Genomic DNA, 17,983 nt, shown 5'->3' with positions numbered 1-17,983 from the left:
CAGATAAACAGTAAATGATATAAAAGCTGAGAGAAGAGATAAGCCACTTCAAAATAATATAATTTAGAATTACTACTTGAAATGAGAAGTACCTGGATAAGAGTTTTGGTTTGGAAGAGGGGTGGGAGAAGATTTTTGAGGAAGAACCTGAGCCAGAAGCCTAATTGGGGAATGTCCTTTATCTGTCCTGACATCCAGCTGACTAGTGTTCCTGCTACTACATCAAATTGCAACTCTTCAAGGGATGTTTGTAAATTTTGACATTTTCATTGCTTCTTCCACCGTAGGATTTATGACCAGAGGAAAATTGATGAGAATGAAAACAATGGAGTACTCAAGAAATTCTGCCCTCATCACCTGGTAAGATTCATGAAGGGCCAGTGGCTCCAGGCTTCCCTGACTCAACCCCAAGCCTGCCCCCAAACTTGTTGGTATGGTGGGAAGAGCTTGGACTTTGGAGTCAGACACCTGGATTTGAATCCTGGCTCTACCACTTACCAGTTTTGTGATCTTGGGCAGTCACCTTATTACCTCTGTTAGCCTCAGTTTTCTTATTGACAAAATAGAGATACAGATAACTGCCTTGTACCATGATGGTAAGGCCTAATGAGATAATGTATATATGAAATGGCTAGCACACAGAAGACAACCAGTAGAAAGACCTCTCCCCCCGAGGTGGTCAAGTTTCATCAGTTGTTCTCCTGTCTCTATCTCTCTGTCTGTCTTCTTCTCTCTCCCTGTCTCTCTCTTTTTCTCTCTCTCTGTCTCTATCTCTATCTGTCTATCTCTGGGAGAGGATATAGGGGAGTTTGAAGGAAAACCTGTTTCCTGAAGGTGGTATAACAAATGGGGGGGTGGGGCATCAGTCAGTATCTGCTCCTTATTGCAGGTGAACAGTGAGTCCAAAGCAAACATCACCTGTCTTGTGTACAGCCACGACGGCACAGGTACGTGAGCAGGGCCCAGCTCCTAGGCTGGCATGCCCCCTCTGTCTAGGGAGCTGCTGAGCCAGTGAGGCATGTGCCCTCCAGTGCTCACCACTGTGCTATAGCTCCGAGTGGAGCAGCTGGGGAGTAGTTGCTGATGGTGAGCACACAGCGGGAGGATGCAGCAGATGACCCTTGGAGATGCCAGGCACTTGCAGAATGCTGCAGATGATATTTGGCAGGGCTTGTCCTAAAGCCCAGGCTATTTGGTTGAGCAGGTTCTTATGCCTTTGACTCATTCCTGAATTAATGGGTATGATCTTCCTGGGCATTCTGCTACCCCTGGGTTGGCAGCATGTTCCTAGTCTACCCTAGACACCTGAAGTGCCTGCTGTTCCAACTGAGTAAGATGGGTGCTATACCTGGGTATTAGGAGGGGGCACTACTGGCAAGAAGCCCCACCCCAACCCCCAACTCCTGATCCTAGCTTTTTTCAGCCTTTGCCTTCACTGCTGTGTGCTTGTTCTTGGCAGAGCTCCTGGCCAGTTACAATGATGAAGACATTTACCTCTTCAACTCCTCTCACAGTGATGGGGCCCAGTATATTAAGAGATATAAGGGCCACAGAAATAACGCCACAGGTGAGACTGTCTTTCTAGGTTTCTGTACCCCAAGTCTGTTGGTTTGAAGAACCACAGTATCTCATGCAGGTTGTGCAAATAAGAACTACCTAAAGGAGTAGGCCATCTGTCACCAAGTGACAACAAGCCTAATTGGGCTGGAGTTTTCATAGTCCCTCCTGTGCTAGAGGAGAGAGGGCTCGGGAGCATCTCTCACCACTACGGGGATGTTACTTGGTCTGGATGTAAGGAGACTCGACTGACTATATTTTTCTTATGATTTCAGGTAGCTTCAGGATTAAAAGACTTATTAGGGAGTTTGGGAAAGCCCTCCTTAGTTAGTGGTACTGAATTGCCTAAAATAGGGGGGTGAGCTTGTACTTAAAGGGAAGAGGAGGGAATAATTCTTCTGAATGAGGCAGAAGAGGAGAAATGGTGATAGCACCTCACCCAAGTTTGCAGTGACGATTGGCCCTTTTTGTTCTGTCTGTGGTTCCCAAACTTTGATGTGCAATGAAGTCACCTGACAATCTTTTAAAGATACTGAAGCCTGGCTTCCATACCCATCCATTCTGACTTAATTGGTATGGGGTGCACGCTGATTAGGATTTTTAAAAAGCTCCCTTTGATTCTAATGTACAGAAAAGTTGGAATCACTGCTCTTTGTTGTTATTAGTGCTCCTGTCAGATGTCTGTCATAATGTTGACTGGGGAGAGCAGTTAGTTTTCCTTTTTTCTCTTGAGCTGGTGAGAGGAGAGGGAAAAACCTGTACTTGGATCTTAGTCCTTGGGCATACAGAAGGAAGTATTCCAGTCTCATGATTGGTATGGAACTGGATGTAGCAGTTGGGACTCCTGGTTTCTCTTACTAATTTCAGGGGGAACCCTGTTGTTCAGTCTTGGTAACATGCACAGTTCAGGTGCTTCTTATAGGCAGTTGTGGCATATACCTTCATCAGTCTTAGGTCACCTAATGACCCAGGAAGCATTGACAAGGTACCAGTGAAGCACACATACCAAGGATAATCCTAGGGCATAGGACAGTGCTGCCTAGGAGTGGGCAGAGCTGGGGCCATTCAGGTTGGGACAGGTGAGGCATTAGTGAGGCCTATGGCTGCTCCGTAGGGTGCAAACTAATGAGACTGAGGCTGTTGCTAAGGGCTGCAAACTCCTCAGCTCTATGGACCTCTTTAGGAGAATATAAATAGTCTTTGGAACTGGTGTGATTTTTATTCTGTCTATTATACATGCATAATCCCTTGATTTGTTTTGTGAAAGTGAAAGAAATTCTTTGGCTCTTAGCTGATTTAGATTTGTGAATAACTAAATTTCCTGTGAGGTAAATATATGTCGGCCTGATGCCAACTCTCATGTGGTTTATTCCTTCATTTGTCATTTCAGTAAAAGGCGTCAATTTCTATGGCCCCAAGAGTGAGTTTGTGGTGAGCGGTAGTGACTGCGGGCACATCTTCCTCTGGGAGAAATCATCCTGCCAGATCATTCAGTTCATGGAGGGGGACAAGGGAGGCGTGGTGAGTATGGTGTGCTGGGCTGGCTGGCTCTCTGCTCTCTCCAGTCATTAAGGTAGGCTTTAGCAGGGCCACTGAATTCTCACTCTGACAATGTAATACCACGTCTTAGAGGTCTAGCCAGCTAAATAAAAAGACAGTATAGTCTGGGGGTGCTGAGGTTTTAATGGAATATTTTCTTCCCTTTCCTGTCTTCTGCCCCTCTACAGCACGGTTTATTAAGAGGAGAAAGGGATTTTAGGGAAGAACCTCTGGCCTGAGTGAGGTATCTTTAGGCATGGACCTTTTCCAAAACAAAAGCATTAGCGTTCAGGGCACACACTGTAGTAGGTAGCTAAGTAGTGATCTTGAATAGATCCTGGATTAGCGGATACAAGCTAGAAGGAGCATTTTTTCTGACAGTTGGGAAAATCAGAATATGGTCTGTATATTGATACAAACACACATAATATATGTGTATATATAGGGAGAGAGAAACGTGCTCACCCCCGCGACCATTTTTCTTGTTGTTGTTGTTTGACTGCTATACAACCCATGATCATATCATAGTCTGCCTGTCCTCTGAGTTCTGCAGACAGCCTCCATAGAGATAGGGCAAAAAGGAAGCCTGAGGATCGTGAGTTGGGGAGTGAAAGGTGGTCAGCTCTTAGGATGTATCTAGCTAACCATAAATTTTTTTGTTTTTTCTTTTTTGAGACCTAGTGTCAAGAAGGATTCAGTAGCTTTCTATTACAAGGTTTTCAGACTGCAGAAGATAAGAAAGAGGCAGTTTGGGCAACTGCATTTTACTGACTACCCAAGACAGTCTTGTTAAGAGCTTCTAAGGGATGGCTGAGATGCTTATTCTTTCTTCCTTTTCATTCCTCTTAAGCTGTGGGGAGCTACAAAGAACCCAGCCATCTCTTGATGAGGTTTATCCAGAGTGGTTTTAGAGTTTAGAATGGTTCATTGCAGTTGGGATCCCATTTCTTCTTGTGTGTCTCTTATCCTGGTGTGAGGCTATTTCAGACTTTCTTCTGGTTTCCTCTAAATTTGGGGGACCTGGGACCAGTATAGACCCAAAGCTTCTATGGCTTGAATATAAGTGGAGAAGAGTCTAGAACTTGAAGGTGTGTCTCACTGTTGCCTGCTTCATTTCCTACTTTTCCATAGGTCTTCTTCTATCATCTGTAGTGAACAAACCCAAAACACTGGAGTCTTAATGAGAATTCGGCAGTAGGCATGTAGTCATGAGAAAGTCAAAAGGGGCCAGTGAGTCTTTTATTGATCATAAACTATTGTCTTTCATTCCATTCTAGAGAGATGCAGGGCTGAATGCCCTCCCCCAGGCCAGCACTTGTCTGTGGTCCAGAATCACTCTATAGGCCAATCTCCTTTCAGCTTAGCCAGTGTCAGGGTTTGATGATTAATCCAGGTGCTCAGGTTGGGAGGGCATTTGCGTAGGATGGGTGGGCCCCAGGCCTGAGTTTTAGTGGTCATAAGAGTGAGGTACTAGAACAAGAGGTATAAAGACTGCACCCTGCAGCGAGATTCCTGGCTTGTTCTTGCCTCTGTGTAAGCTGAATGATCTATGTGGTCCTCACTTGGCTCCTTCTGATTTTTTGTGCTAACCTCCCAGCAGTGGGGTCACCAGCGCCAGCCTGAATGCAGACTATATCATTAAGTAGACTATTAGAACCAGAAGGGATCTTTGAAATTCTCATCCACCTTGCCCAGGTATCTCAGTTCTGTTTTTGGCTCAAACTCTAGTCCTTCCGTTGTTTGCATTCGGGGCAAGGGTGGGGGATGATGTCAAAGGACAATCCTTAGTCTCCCGAAAGCACTTTACTCCTTTATCCCATCACCTTCATCCCTCAGCCCAGTCATCTAAGGCCAGAGCTCTTTTCTCTGCTCAGGCATTACTGACAGGATAAGTCCTGGCATGCAGACAGGTCGGGTGAAGTGACCAGGTATTCTGGCCCAGAAGCTCTCTGTTGCCTTCCCCTGCAAGCTCCATCTCAGGTACTATATGTAACTTACTCTCTTGCCATTGGCTTTGTCCTTAGTCTTAAGTTCCAAGGAATTTCTCCCTTGTGCCTTTTTATTTTGCTGACTTGTCAAGCATAGCTAGGTCAGAGTTTAGAAGGGTAGCAAGGGCTTGAGATGGATGAACGAGTTCAAGTTTGTATGTGTTAAGTTGTCACATATCTTTTGATAATATTTTCTGGCAATGGAGTTTTTCTCTCTAGTGCCACCTCTGCTCCAGATGCTGGAACCTCTTCCACATTGCCTAAAAGAGCCCAAATATAAACTTTGTAATGAGCTGATATGTGGAATAAAAGAAGAAAGAAGGGAAATGTGGTTTCTGCTTTACTCTTAGACTCAGACTTAGCTTCAGTGTTTTCTGAGAATTTATTTGTAAAATGGAAGACAAAGAAGATTGGAAGTCTGTATGTCAGTTTTATTTTCCATGCTGACCCTGGCTTCCCATCAGCTGCTCTCCGCATGTGCAGGCGAGGCAGAGAAGGTTGGTCCAGAGAGAACTAAGAGGCTGTTTGCCAGGGGTTGTTTCCTTGGACTGTACTGCAGCTGCAAGACGGGGTGGGGTGAGGTGAGGAGTGGCTAGGACCACACCTTCTTCCTTCTGGATGCTTTTGCCATCTATTCCTCATCTGACTAAAAGCCCAAAAATGCTTTAGCAGCTAGATCTGGGACCAGCTCCTCCGGTGGCATGGTAGCTGCCCTGCTCTGCCAGGAAGGCTGATGTTTCCAAGTCAGACAGCAGGGGGCATGGGTGCCTTTGGAAAGAAGGAGGCTGCCTAAGCCAGAAGGCCTTTGCCTCGGCTGCTGTAGTTCATTCCTCCTGCTCAGTGAATATATCCAGAGGGTGGCTGAGCTTGAGGCTGTGGGTGCCCAAGGAAGCTGCCTCACTGTACCGTGCTGTCCTATAGCTGAGCCTGTTGTGCTGTCATGGCAGGCAGCAGAATGCTGTCTCCTGGGGTGTGCAGGGTTCTCAAGCAGATATGTGTCTCCACTACCCTACTGTGTTTCAGGCTCAGCCTCTTCCCAGCCTATGCCTTCTTCCAGTTCTTATAAACAGTGGAATGTAATTGTTCTCTGAGTCTTCTCTGGGGGCTCAGCAGCAGCTGCTGCTTTCTTCATTTTTAAAAATGTATTTGCCACTTGGTGAAAGCCACTGAGATGTTTTTTTCCAGACTGGGGCAAGTTGGAGCTTTGGAAGCTGGAGAGAATGAGGTCATCTGAACCTCACTGCCTTTTTGTGAAGCCAGCAGTATGCTTGGCCAGTCACCCGCCCACCCCTAGAGCTATATCTCAGGATGAGGCCGCCCCTACCTAAACCTAGGAAGTGAGAGATAGGCCTGGTCTTATATCCAGTCTGTGTCCAGTGTTTCTTTCACCCCGAGGGCCCTTTAGCCTAGGCTTATGATGGGTGGGCCTGTCTTCCCAGCAGCTGTCTTAACTTTTATCAAGGACAGTTGTTTGTTTCAAGGTGAGTAGTGGTTTTTAAACCGTATTGCCACATACCCCTGAGCCTATGTTTTCCTTTACTTCTGACCAGGTAAACTGTCTTGAGCCCCACCCTCACCTGCCTGTGCTGGCAACCAGTGGCCTAGACCATGATGTCAAGATCTGGGCACCCACAGCTGAAACTTCCACTGAACTTACAGGGTTAAAGGATGTAAGTAGCTGACTATAGATTTCTTCTTTCTGCTTATCCACATACTGTTAGGAGTTTTCATTGTCATAGGAAGGAATAACTTGCTGTACAGTTCTTTAAAGGCACTGCTCTAACACCCTCCCCCACATTCCTGTCATTGCCTCTCTAGGAACAGTCCCAGTCCGGGGGTCCAGGGTGCAGCTTTGAAGTGCATCTAGTTCATGGTAGAGGGGACATCTTTAGGAAGAATCATCCATCTTCTCAGTGGATGAACCTGGGGCATCCTTTCTTAGTCGAATCTAGCTATACTCCAGCTCAGTAGTTTCTAAGGGAAGATTTTACTGGGCTAGAACACCAGCCTTTTCTGATCAGGTCCAGGGTTCCTATTCATTACCCACTTCCCCAACCCTTTTTGGTTCCAGGTGATTAAGAAGAACAAGCGGGAACGGGATGAAGATAGCTTACACCACACCGACCTATTTGATAGCCACATGCTCTGGTTCCTCATGCATCACCTGAGACAAAGACGCCATCACCGGGTAAGCTGGAGTGGGAAGTGAGCTCCCAAGGGCAGTGACCCTCTCAAGAGGGTAAAATGTTCCAGGGCATACTTCTCGCTGCTTTAGGAGGAATCAAGTGGAGTTAGTTGGGTTTCCTATCCATTATTCCCCATCCCCATCAGAGCTTTGATGTAGCCTTGGAAGAGCCACTAGCAGAAATAGCTGGTGTCTGCTTAGTGTTCTCCATCACCACGCATGCACAGGGTTGTCTTCAAAAAGGCAAAGGCATGAGGGTGGGGAAGGAGTTGAGAAGAAATAAGTCATCTCAGGTGTCTTCTGTCTTTTCTCTTGTGACACAAGAGGCCTAGGGCAGGGGTTAGCAAACTGTGGCAGTTTGGGCAAGTGCCTGCTTTTTGTAAATAAAGTTTTATTAGACTACAGCCACACCCATTCATTTATGTGTTGTCTGGCTGCTTTCATGCTACAACAGCAGAGTTGAATAGTTGTGACAGAGATACGGCCCATGAGTCTAAAATATTTACTGTCTGGCCCTTTAAGAAAAATTCTGCCGACCCCTGGCCTAGAGCATGTAAATTATAGCTAAGACCTAACAGGCTTGTCCTTGTTCCAGGGAAATAACTAATAAGCCTTTCCCATCCTACAGCGCTGGCGAGAACCTGGGGTTGGGGCCACAGACGCAGACTCGGATGAGTCTCCCAGCTCCTCAGATACATCGGACGAGGAGGAGGGCCCTGACCGGGTGCAGTGCATGCCATCCTGAGGCCTCGTACCCAGGAGGGGCAGGCTGGGGCTGCCAACCCGATCCTGCCTGGGCAGCCCTTTCCTGTCCCAGGCTCTAACATTCAGCAGAAACGCACTTTGGACTTTTTTGCTTTAGATTTAAAAAAAAAAAAAAGAAAAGAAAAGAAAAAAAAGAAAAAAAAAGACATCCCAGGAGGACAAGCCAGAGGGGAGCAAACCTACAGAGCATCTAGAAGTGGGAATTGAGCCCTGGAATGGGGTTCCATGGAGAGGTGCATAGGACTTGGCAGAAATGGCCTCTCCCCAAAGCCTTTTTTTTTTGGGAGGGGGGAGCCTATTTTGTTAACTGGTTTGGGGTAGGGAATGGGGTTTCCTTTTCTTTGATCTCCCTTGTTTCTTGGGTGGGGGGTGGGGGGATAACTGGCTGTTCAGTACCAAGGGGCCAGACTGGGGGTGGTAGAAATGCCACTCTCTCTTTGGTTTAGGTTTTTGACTTTATTTTCTTTATTTTTTAAAATTCTATGACAGTTGCATTGTTTTTTCTTCCCCCTGAGCAAGCAACCCCATCCCAGGATCCTGTTTTTCTGGGGAGTCCTTAGAGCCCCTAACCATCCCACACTCTTCACTTTCTTTTCCACCCCATTCATTCTCTGTACTTATCACAGTGTTTTGCACTTGATTATGTATCCTTCACTCTCTTCTCTTCATCCCATCACCCCCTCAGTAGGTCTGGTGAGGGAGGTTGGGGGGAGGTGGGAGGAGGGACAGAAGTGGAAGAATAGGAAGGTGGTTACCTCTTCTGTTACTTAAAAAAAAAAAAAAAGTTGTTTGGTGGCAGCAATCTCCCTGTCCCTATCACTGTTAGAGGCCTAATTTTATATCTATAAATATATTAAAAAGCAAGTCAAAATTGGATGTATCATGTTAAAATTATTGTTGAAGTTTAAATACCTATATATTCTCTATGACTGCAATAAAGGGACTTACAGGAGAGAGTGAGTGAGAGTAATGATGTGGAGGTATCACCTGGGGTCAGCCTACCCTCTGTGCACGGCTACTGGAGATTAGGGCTTAACCCTTATGTTTTAGGAGGCTCAAGAATGGAAGGATCCTGAATTCTGCCCTTTCCTGCTTTCCTACCATGGTTTCAGGGTTGGGAAGCCCCTTTCATCTCTTTGCTCCAGATATCCTACCTCTGCTTAAGTCTTGTGGGGGTTCCCAGGATGGCTCTGCTAACCAGAGACTGGCTCATCTTCAAAACTTGACTGAACTGTGACTTCAGGAAGGGTTCTGCCACTGCAGACCGTCTCTCCTGATACTGTGTGTGACAGAAGACACACTCACTCTTAGCTTTAGCTGCTTGATTCTTTAAACTATCCAACTCCACACCAACTCCCTTCCTAATGGAAGAGTATAGGGAAAGACCTCCTGGGTTTGACTTTATACCTTGTCCACCTTTTCCTATCTTGGGATTGAAGGACAAGTCATTAATCTAAGGATTGAGTAAGGTGGCTGGGGCTCAGACACCTATTGTATCACTGGTCACTAATTATCAAAGTCCCAGTTGCATTCTTGCCCTTAAATGCTTTTGTTGCTATTTCTTTGCCCCCAACCAGGCATTCTGCATCCTGGGACAGTCAGATTCTACTAGAACAGGCCAGGAAGGAAGGGAGGAGTGAAAGGGTGGAATTCCCAGATACTCCTTCCTCCTGCCCCTTTTCCTAGCAGCTCTCAGACCAGATGTTAGCTGCTGTACTTCCTCCCTGAGGTAGTGAATGTGTGGTGACTGTGAGTGGTCTGTGTTCTTATCGCTGGTGGGGTGATGGAGTGGGCTGAAACCATGCACTCTGGAATTTGTTGTGTATTTTCTCTCAGTAAAGCTTTTTTTTTTTCCCCCCCTGACTGCTGCTGTGTGTGTGATATGTGAGCCATTCATTCATGATGGGCTATTTTTGTTCCTTTCAGTATAGGTGCCTGGCCCTGGTCTTATTACAATTTTAGGAAGTCCAGTCTGGGATATCCATGTTTCCAGTGGTTGGGCTCCAGTGGGAGACTGTGGAAGTGGAATAGGCCCCACAGTTCAGTGATACTTAGAAAATGAGAGAGGGCAGAGATCCTACTAGGGGTATTTTCCTGGCCTCTTCCAGGCTGCAGTTAAGGATTTGGGGGTAAATTTTGCTCTCCCTCCCCAGTCATCCAAAGGCTTAAAAATCCCGGTCATTCACACAAATTTAGAATCAGTTAGGTACAGTACAATCACCTTTATTCCAGGGTTAGAACAAGGCCGTGCACACTGCAGACAGAGGAGCACAGGATAGGGGCAATCTCACAGCAGTATAGGGGGCAGGAGGGCAGGTTAGTCGTTTTAGATTATTTTGCCTTACAGAGAAATTGCTAGACTCCGCTGAAAATGACCCTGTCTCCCTTCTCCCATCTCATCCTCTTCTCTCTTCAAAGGAAGGCTCTTTATAATATATTCCCTCCCTCCACCTCCTTTCTCTCTCAGACTTGTTCTCACATAACATATCCTGGCTTGGAAGGATAATTCCTGCTCTTTATCCCCCTCCCAATTCTACAAGTATCTCTCTCTCCTTGTGGGAGAAGCCAGACAGGACTGGGGAAACTTGGGAAGGTCCTTTAAGGCAAAACTGTGGAGTACTCGAGGTGTATGTGTTAAGGCAGGTGTCCGCAGCAGTGGCCAGAGGGGACAGGCAGGTTGGGCTGGGCTGGGCTAGGATTAGAGGGTGCTCTCCAACCAGTCTGGCTTCTTCCCTCTTCCAGTAGCCAGCTCTCCCCTCCACTAAAGTTTTGCTCCCACATCCTAGAAGCTCCTAGCTTAAACTTTCTCTGAATAGCCTCTTGAGATTGCATGTGAATTGAAAGTTTAAAAAAGTTTTTTTTGTTTTGACTATGTAGCAATTTGACTCTGCCACTCCCTTCACTGTGGCATTCCCCTTCCACCCCCGTCCTGGCCTAGACAATAAGTTAATGCCAGACACCACAAAAAAGGGCAGACATGGCAGTGCGGGTTTAATATACATATATGTAGAATATATATGTACACACAGTTAGCACGGTCAGGGTGGGGATGGCTATCTTGGGACAGGCAGGAGGCTGGGGTCACTGTACTCTAGTGATTTGGCTAGGAGGGGTTCATAAGCCCAAGGTGCCAGGATATTGAGGGAGAGGGGTTACCGAGTCCCCTCCTGGACTGAATTGGGGATCAGTGCAACGGAAAACACTGTAGTTAGCTTCTTCCCTTCTTTCTGGCTTGGGGGAGAGGGGGTTCTAGATCATGGAGAGAGGGAAGGTTGCCTGCAATAACCACGTAGGGACTCTGTAAGTGGGAGCAGGATTGGAGTTAAAACCTAAGGTTCTCGATTCCCCAACCTCCCTAGGTTCAGGGGACTCCTGTGCAACAGTCTGAGTAGGAATAAAGGAGTGGAACAGGGAACTCCTCTCTGCCTTCATCCCCACTCAGGCTCAGTGATGGGGTGTGTTCCCAGCACAGTCTCTCCAGAGCAGAGGTGGGTGGGGGGTATCTAATGCTGGGTTCTCCATGGGGTTTGAACTTTGGGGCCAGGGAAGGATCCAGTGATCCTCTCTCTTTAGGTCCCTGGCTCATACCCACCGTAGGCCCATGAGAGGGGAGCAAAAAGGGACCTGCTGGTGCCCAGGCCCTCCAACCTGAGGAACTACTGGAAACTGGACTCCTGAGCCAGTCCAGCTTTGGGGTACAAACACAAACTCTGGCTTTTCTTTGCCCCTTCCAGGTGGGGGTTGGGTAGCCTCTTCATCTTCCCTCTCACTGCTTTTCATTCGATTCACCCACCTCTCCCATGCCTCACTCCTACCTCGCCGCCTCATTGTAGGAAAATACAGGCCCTTTTCTGCTCCCACACTTTAGAGAGGTGGGGGAAGAGTGGAGGAAAGGGAAGTAGGAGGAATGTGCCCATTTCTATTTGCATAGAAATAGCCCCCAACTCCCCCTAGAGTGGGGAAACTGAGCTCCCCCACCCCCAGCCCCTGACCCCCATCCCCTCACAAGGAGGAGGAACTAGATGAGCTAGACATATAGACAGACAGCCAGAGCGTGCGCACACGCACACACACGCGCACAGTAGGGGGGTTAGGACCAGGTTAGTAAGTGGGTAGATGGGGGGGGATGCCCTTGCCCCCTCCCCTGGAGGATGGGGGAAGAGAATGGTCTGATGAAGGTCCAACCTTCCTCCTCTTCCTCCCCCTTGCTCAGGCTTTCTTCGGTGGAGGAGCCAATTTGATGATCTCTTCCTCAGAGGGCTGCCGGATAATGTCTGGGGGCAAAAAAGGGATGTGTCCAGGGACAGAAGTCACGGGAGGCAGTAGGCAGGCTAACTGATCATAAGCCTCTGTTCTCCCAGAATTCAAGTATTCCACAGATAATCCATGGGAGGGGCAGAGGTACATATTAAAGGCATGGCCTCTTACCTTTGTACTTCTTGGCACTGGGGATACGGGTTAGCTTGGTGTCCAGCTCATCTTCCTCAGAGATCTTCAGAACACGGGTTCTGTAGTCAACCACCATAGTGAGTAGGTCAGGACGGCGGGAGATCTCAAAGATGTGCTCGATATAAGAGAGGTTGTCTGGAGGAAGGCAGGAGACTGAGGATCAGAGCTGCTGTAGAGGTCAGCTTCCCCTACACTGCTGGATTAGGCTTCAGGAACCAAGCCTGAGTTGCTCACATTGGTTACTGGAGGAGGCAACACTGGAAGAAGAGGGGCAGCTAAGCCAGGAAAAGAAAGCTAAAGCACCAGAAGACAGTAGAGAACTCTTCTCAGGAAGGGCAGATCATTGATGAGTGAAGTTTCTAGATTACAGATTTAGAACGAGGGATTTAGGTTAAATACCAGGTTCCACACTGAGTGGAGGGGAGAAGAGAAAAATTAACCGGGCTTCCAAATACCCAACATCCACCCTGTCCCTCTTTCACTTTTCCTCCAAGCAAGCATCAGAATTTCCCAGCAGCACATGTAGGACCAGAAGGGTGGGATCTGTAGACAACCCAGGAGAGATTCTGGGCCTGGTGAGAAGGGTAATTCTGAATGAGAAGGCACAGATATGACCAGAGGGATGATGTCCATGGGTCGGCCAGTTCTAGGAGATTGCAGATGCCTTCTTGCCTGGCTCCTCCCCTCTACTGCAGTAGTCCCCTAAGTCAGCGGTCCCCAACCTTTTTAGCACCAGGGACCGGTTCCGTGGAAGACAATTTTTCCATGGACAGGGTGGGCGGGGGTGGGATGGTTCAAGCTGTAATTCGAGCAATGGGGAGCGAGCGGTAGATGAAGCTTCGCTCACTCGTGCCCACTCCTCACCTCTTGCTGTGCGGCCCGGTTCCTAACAGGACCGCTAGGGACCCCTGTCCTAAGTGTAGCATGTCCTCCTTCAGCCTCCCTCCCTTCATTCCATGCTACAGATTAGTATCTCTGAAGCACCCTCAGGGCACTCACCTCACCTATCAAATACCCTGTCACTCAAGGCCCTCCACAACACAGTCTTAACTTACCTTTCCAGCCACTTCTAAACATGCTATGTTCCTCTGCCTAGCATGTCCTCCTTTGGATCCTGCCTTTGAAATCCCACTTGCCCTGCAGGGCCATCTTAAATACCAGTTCCTCCCCAAAGCCCTTTCCAGAGCAATGGTCTCTAAAAGTGAATAAGAAAATGTTAGAACTTGTGGTTTTAAGTTTTATCACCTTTAAGTCCTATTTTAATGTTTTATTATATATATGATAATAGCACAGTAGGATCTGAGTAACATTTTTTGCTGAATAATATTTTTACTGAAGAATGTAATGCACCATGAAGAATGTAAAGACCACTGCCCTAGAGCCCCTCTACTCTCTTAGAGCACCCCTCTTATCCTGCCTTGTCAAAAAGGAGTGCACTTTGTATAGGAGCTCTGAGCTCATTTCTATTTGCTGAATGAACTGAGCCTGAACGGCTGATGGTACGATGCCTGTGTCCCCCTCCCCCACCTTTGTCCAGCTTGTTGTGGCTCTCCAGGAAGCTAAACCAGGCACTGCCAGTAGTGATCTCCTCGCTCTTCTCACTGGGGATGTCCTCCTTGCAGGCTGACTTGAGCTGTTCCAGATCTTCAAGGGTGATGTTGTTGGTCAGGTCCTGGAGGAGGGTCCCGTACTCGGCCATGACTGGGGTTGGGGGGAACAAAGGGAGAGGAGGCTGAGCTTGAGGTTCACGGTTTGGTTCACTCACTGGCACTACCCACCTCTCCTCTACCCTACCAGGCAAGTGCCTGGAACACAGAGGTTGGGGAGGCTAGGACTGGAGGAAGAAAAGGAAGACCTAAGGGAGGTAGGAGTAGACAGGAAGAAACTGGGAAGCTAGGGGCCAGGCTGGAGTCTAGAGTGAAAAGTCACACTTCCTTCTCCCCACCATCTTTTTTCTTCCTTTTCCCCCCTCTAACAGTAACCCTGGCAACAGCTCCCCGACTGAGGAGGCGGTTACCATAGCAACCTGCTCCCGACTTTCTCACCCGCTGTCTCCAAGTCCCCCCCCAGAATCGCCCCACCCACCTGCAACCCCTCCCCCTGTCAAACAAAACAAAACACACCAAAACGACCAGGGAGAGGCTTGCTGTGGCAGTGAGAAGCTAAAAGGAAGGGGCTGGGGGAGGTTGATTGGAGCTCATGTTCTAGCTTCCATTCTTTCCCAGAAGCAAAGGGGGTCCCTCACTTCAACTCCCCACCACCCCACTAATGACTCATTTTGGATAGATGCCTAGTTGCCTGGCCCCTCCATGCTCAGCCCTGTATTCAGTCATTGGGTCTCGGGATGGGGGTGGGGAGGGTGAAGCAATGGGCTACCCCCACCTTTGCGGAGCCCATTTTCTCCCTTGATTGCTGCTGGGCCTCTACACAGCCCTTTCTCCTAGCCTTTGTGCTATGCCTACAGCCCCCGCGCCCAAGAATACCAAGCGGCTGGCTCTGGCCCCCTGCCCAGTTCCCAGGCTGGCTGGGTGGCAGGGAGAAGGGGTTCAGACGCAGCTTTGGGAAAGTCTGGCAGGAAGGGGGCTGCCACTTCTGCTTGCATCAACATCCCGCTGGCACTACCTTCAGCGTGACCTCCCACAGGGGGCTGGGGAAGGCTGGATCTCATCTAGGCCTTCACCCCATCCCTCTTCTATGAAGATTTTTAGGTGAAAAAGGAGAGGACATTCAAGGCCCTCCTTCCACTAAGATAGGGACTGTGGCTAAGACAGGAAGAAAGAAGGTCAGACCTTAGAATGAACTTTCTGGATTTGATAAAATGTGAAACTCCAGTGGTGAGTTTTAAAAAGGGGCTTTTTTCCCCCACAATGACTATATATTTCTTTTATAATTAAAAAGTAAAGCATTTTAAAAAGTAAATTATGGCATAAACACTCTGTGGCTAGACTAAGGGGTGGGGCAAGGAGCTAGATGACCTTGTACTTGACTGAGACTGCCCACAAATCACCCCAACAATGGGCCGGGAATATAGCAGAAAGGGACTCGTTGACACACCCCATATTCCTTATTTCCACCTACATGCAGGGAAACTGAGGGAGAGAAGCATGCACCCAGGAGGCCCCATTCCCAGCCCCCTACTTGGACCAGAACAAACAAGCCTCCCTTGGTGGCAGGCACTGTGACACAAACACACAAGAAGCCAGGCAGCAGGGCCAGCAGGAGCCCCACGAGAAACAGGCACTTATACACATGCTCACTTGCACACCCAGGTGCAACCAGACAGAGGGCCCAGCGGTGGCCCTGCCAGGCTGGGCCAGAAACAATGCTCTCTGACTGTCAGCACCAGGAACCGTCTCGCCTTGAAATCTAGGTCACAGCAGCAGGCTCTGGAGCTCAGCCCCCACCCCCCTCCACTGATAATCCAAGGACAGAAAAGGGGATGTAGACAAGGGGAGTGATGGGGACAGGGTTCAGAGATGGGGATAATAATGGAGGTGGGGTGTGAAGAGAGCTGAAGAAAAAAGGGCAGCATGGGAAGGAGGCAAGATGCGCTCAAGAAGGCTGCCCCAGTCGAGGAGACCCTGCGACCAAGCCCTTAGCTGGAAAATGGGACAGACTTTAGGACCATAGTGCCCTGCTTTCACATAGAAGAAGAGTTTGTAAATACAGAGATCCTGTGGGAGGAGGGGGAGAGAGAGAGAGAGAGAGAGAGAGAGAGAGAGAGAGAGAGAGAGAGAGAGAGAGAATATCTCCTGGGAGGAGTTAAGATTTAGGGCTCTGAATTGAAAACACAGACTTACAGGGGAGGTGGGCGGGAAGGGATTAATGTGTATTAGACACCCACCCACAAAGGCTGGGGGCGGTGAGTAGGAGCTTTCTGTGAGAGTGAAACAGATACAAGGAGGCCCCTGAGAGAAATGGGGGTGGGAATGTGTGTGTGCCAGAACCCTCTGTATGGATGCTGATCCTGGGTGTGGGCACAGGTACAGGGAGGAGGCAGTGCTGGTATCTGTGGGTGTGTTTGGATGTTCTGGTAATGGATGTGTACGTGCCAGCACTGGATGTGTGGCTTTGAGTGTATGTGGTCTGTGTGTATGTGTCTGACCAGCTAAGAGTATGTGTAAGAAGGCAGATAATCACAGGCTCACATCCAGAGAAAAGAGGAAGGGTAAGGGGAGCCTAGAGAATGGAGGAAGAGAACTGGTGTTGGGAGAGGGAAAGAGACTGAGCCTGCAAATGAGGAATCCTTGGGGCGGGGGAGGGGCACAGGGAGCACACAGAGTCCACGAAGAGAAGGCTGCAGCCTCAGCTCAGTGGTTACCATGGCAACCTCAGTTCTGGGTGCCCCCCCCCCATTCAGTTGTCAGGACAATGACACCACTGGATAGGAGGGATGTGGGGAGTGGGGAGTAAGAACAGAGAGAAGGGATAGGAGAAGGGCCCGGTAAGGGTGCAGGGAAAGGCAGCCTAGTGTCCTGCCTCCCTGGAGAGATCCCATTTGCCCAGGCCTGGGTGTGGCAGCAGGGGCAAGGGCAGGGGAGTTTGGGGGAAATTTCCTTACTTGGTTCTCAAGCTTTCCTGGTCAACCATTGTCCAGTTGTAGTCTGGCCATGGTAGGTGGGGCTTGGCAGAAGCTTGGCTCCTTCACCCTCCATGTTGCTTTTCTTACCCAAGATTTAGAATTCCATAGGGCCTATAGAGAAGTCTCCTGCCCTCATAGCTCTGAAGAGTCCTCCTGACCTCTGGAACAGTGCAGAGGCTGCCCAGGGAACACCAGGCAGCCTGGGCGGAGGCCACTCTTGGGACAGGATACTTGGGCAGGAACCGGGAACCGGGGCTGAGGCTGCCAGGAAGTCAGTCCCCTTCCCTCCCAGATCATTCTGTGCTCTGCTCACCGCTTCCTCACACCTTCCTTCCTTCCTTCCTCACTCTCTTTCTGAGCTGGCCCCAGGTGGGGCTCTGACAAAAGTCAAACCAACTGAGGATGCTGAGGAAGAGGGGCAGGAGGTAAGGATTATATTCTGACCTTCTAGGGGAGTAGTTGGGAGCATGACAGGTGGGTGCTCCATGGGCACCGGGGGAGGAAGGGGCGGGCCCTGGGAACACTTTGAGAGCCTAGCAAAATGGGATGACCACCTGTGGAGGAGGTGGTAGCACCAAAAGAATTTCTGTGCATTTGGACATTAATTTATGATTATCCTCTCCCTAGCATTTGGTTCCAAATCCTCAGTAAATTTAAGAAGCCTGAGGATTAGGAGGTGCTATTGCTCCCTCCCTCACATCGGCTGCAGCTGCCTAAGGCTGAGGGGAACTGCAAGGACCTGGAGATCCTGCAGTGGGCAGGAGGCAGCCTGTAGGCACTCAAGTCTGTCAGTCTTGTTGCCTGGGGTTTGGGGTGGGAGGGTGGTGATCACAGCAAAGCAGAGGGCTGGGAAGGGAGAGAGCAGGGTTCCTACTTTAAATTTTATCTGGGCCCCAAATTCAAGCAGTCCTATAGTTT

The 17,983-nt window shown here is 48.9% G+C and overlaps 2 protein-coding genes across 4 annotated transcripts in view; one reads left to right on the top strand and one right to left on the bottom strand.

Moving 5' to 3' along the window:
- DCAF8 (DDB1 and CUL4 associated factor 8) overlaps window positions 1-8,910 on the top strand; it is a 43,514-nt gene extending 34,604 nt beyond the window's left edge. For all 3 annotated transcript variants that reach the window (XM_060032549.1, XM_060032541.1, XM_060032558.1), the window contains 7 exons: window positions 288-360; window positions 890-947; window positions 1,460-1,567; window positions 2,948-3,078; window positions 6,635-6,754; window positions 7,156-7,272; window positions 7,898-8,910. In XM_060032549.1, coding sequence (XP_059888532.1) covers window positions 288-360; window positions 890-947; window positions 1,460-1,567; window positions 2,948-3,078; window positions 6,635-6,754; window positions 7,156-7,272; window positions 7,898-8,014 — 724 coding nt within the window. In that variant the 3' untranslated portion in view covers window positions 8,015-8,910. The remainder of the gene's footprint in view (window positions 1-287; window positions 361-889; window positions 948-1,459; window positions 1,568-2,947; window positions 3,079-6,634; window positions 6,755-7,155; window positions 7,273-7,897) is intronic.
- A 2,130-nt stretch (window positions 8,911-11,040) lies between these two features.
- PEA15 (proliferation and apoptosis adaptor protein 15) overlaps window positions 11,041-17,983 on the bottom strand; it is a 7,767-nt gene continuing 824 nt past the window's right edge. The window contains exons 2-4 of the mRNA XM_060032595.1: window positions 14,011-14,184; window positions 12,463-12,618; window positions 11,041-12,308 (exon numbers count right to left, since the gene is read on the bottom strand). Of these exons, the coding sequence (XP_059888578.1) occupies window positions 12,244-12,308; window positions 12,463-12,618; window positions 14,011-14,182 (393 nt within the window). The 5' untranslated portion in view covers window positions 14,183-14,184 and the 3' untranslated portion in view covers window positions 11,041-12,243. The remainder of the gene's footprint in view (window positions 12,309-12,462; window positions 12,619-14,010; window positions 14,185-17,983) is intronic.

The sequence above is a fragment of the Delphinus delphis genome, chromosome 1 (genome assembly GCF_949987515.2).
Source record: "Delphinus delphis chromosome 1, mDelDel1.2, whole genome shotgun sequence".
NCBI lineage: Eukaryota > Metazoa > Chordata > Mammalia > Artiodactyla > Delphinidae > Delphinus > Delphinus delphis.
This window is presented reverse-complemented; position numbering and strand designations above follow the sequence as displayed.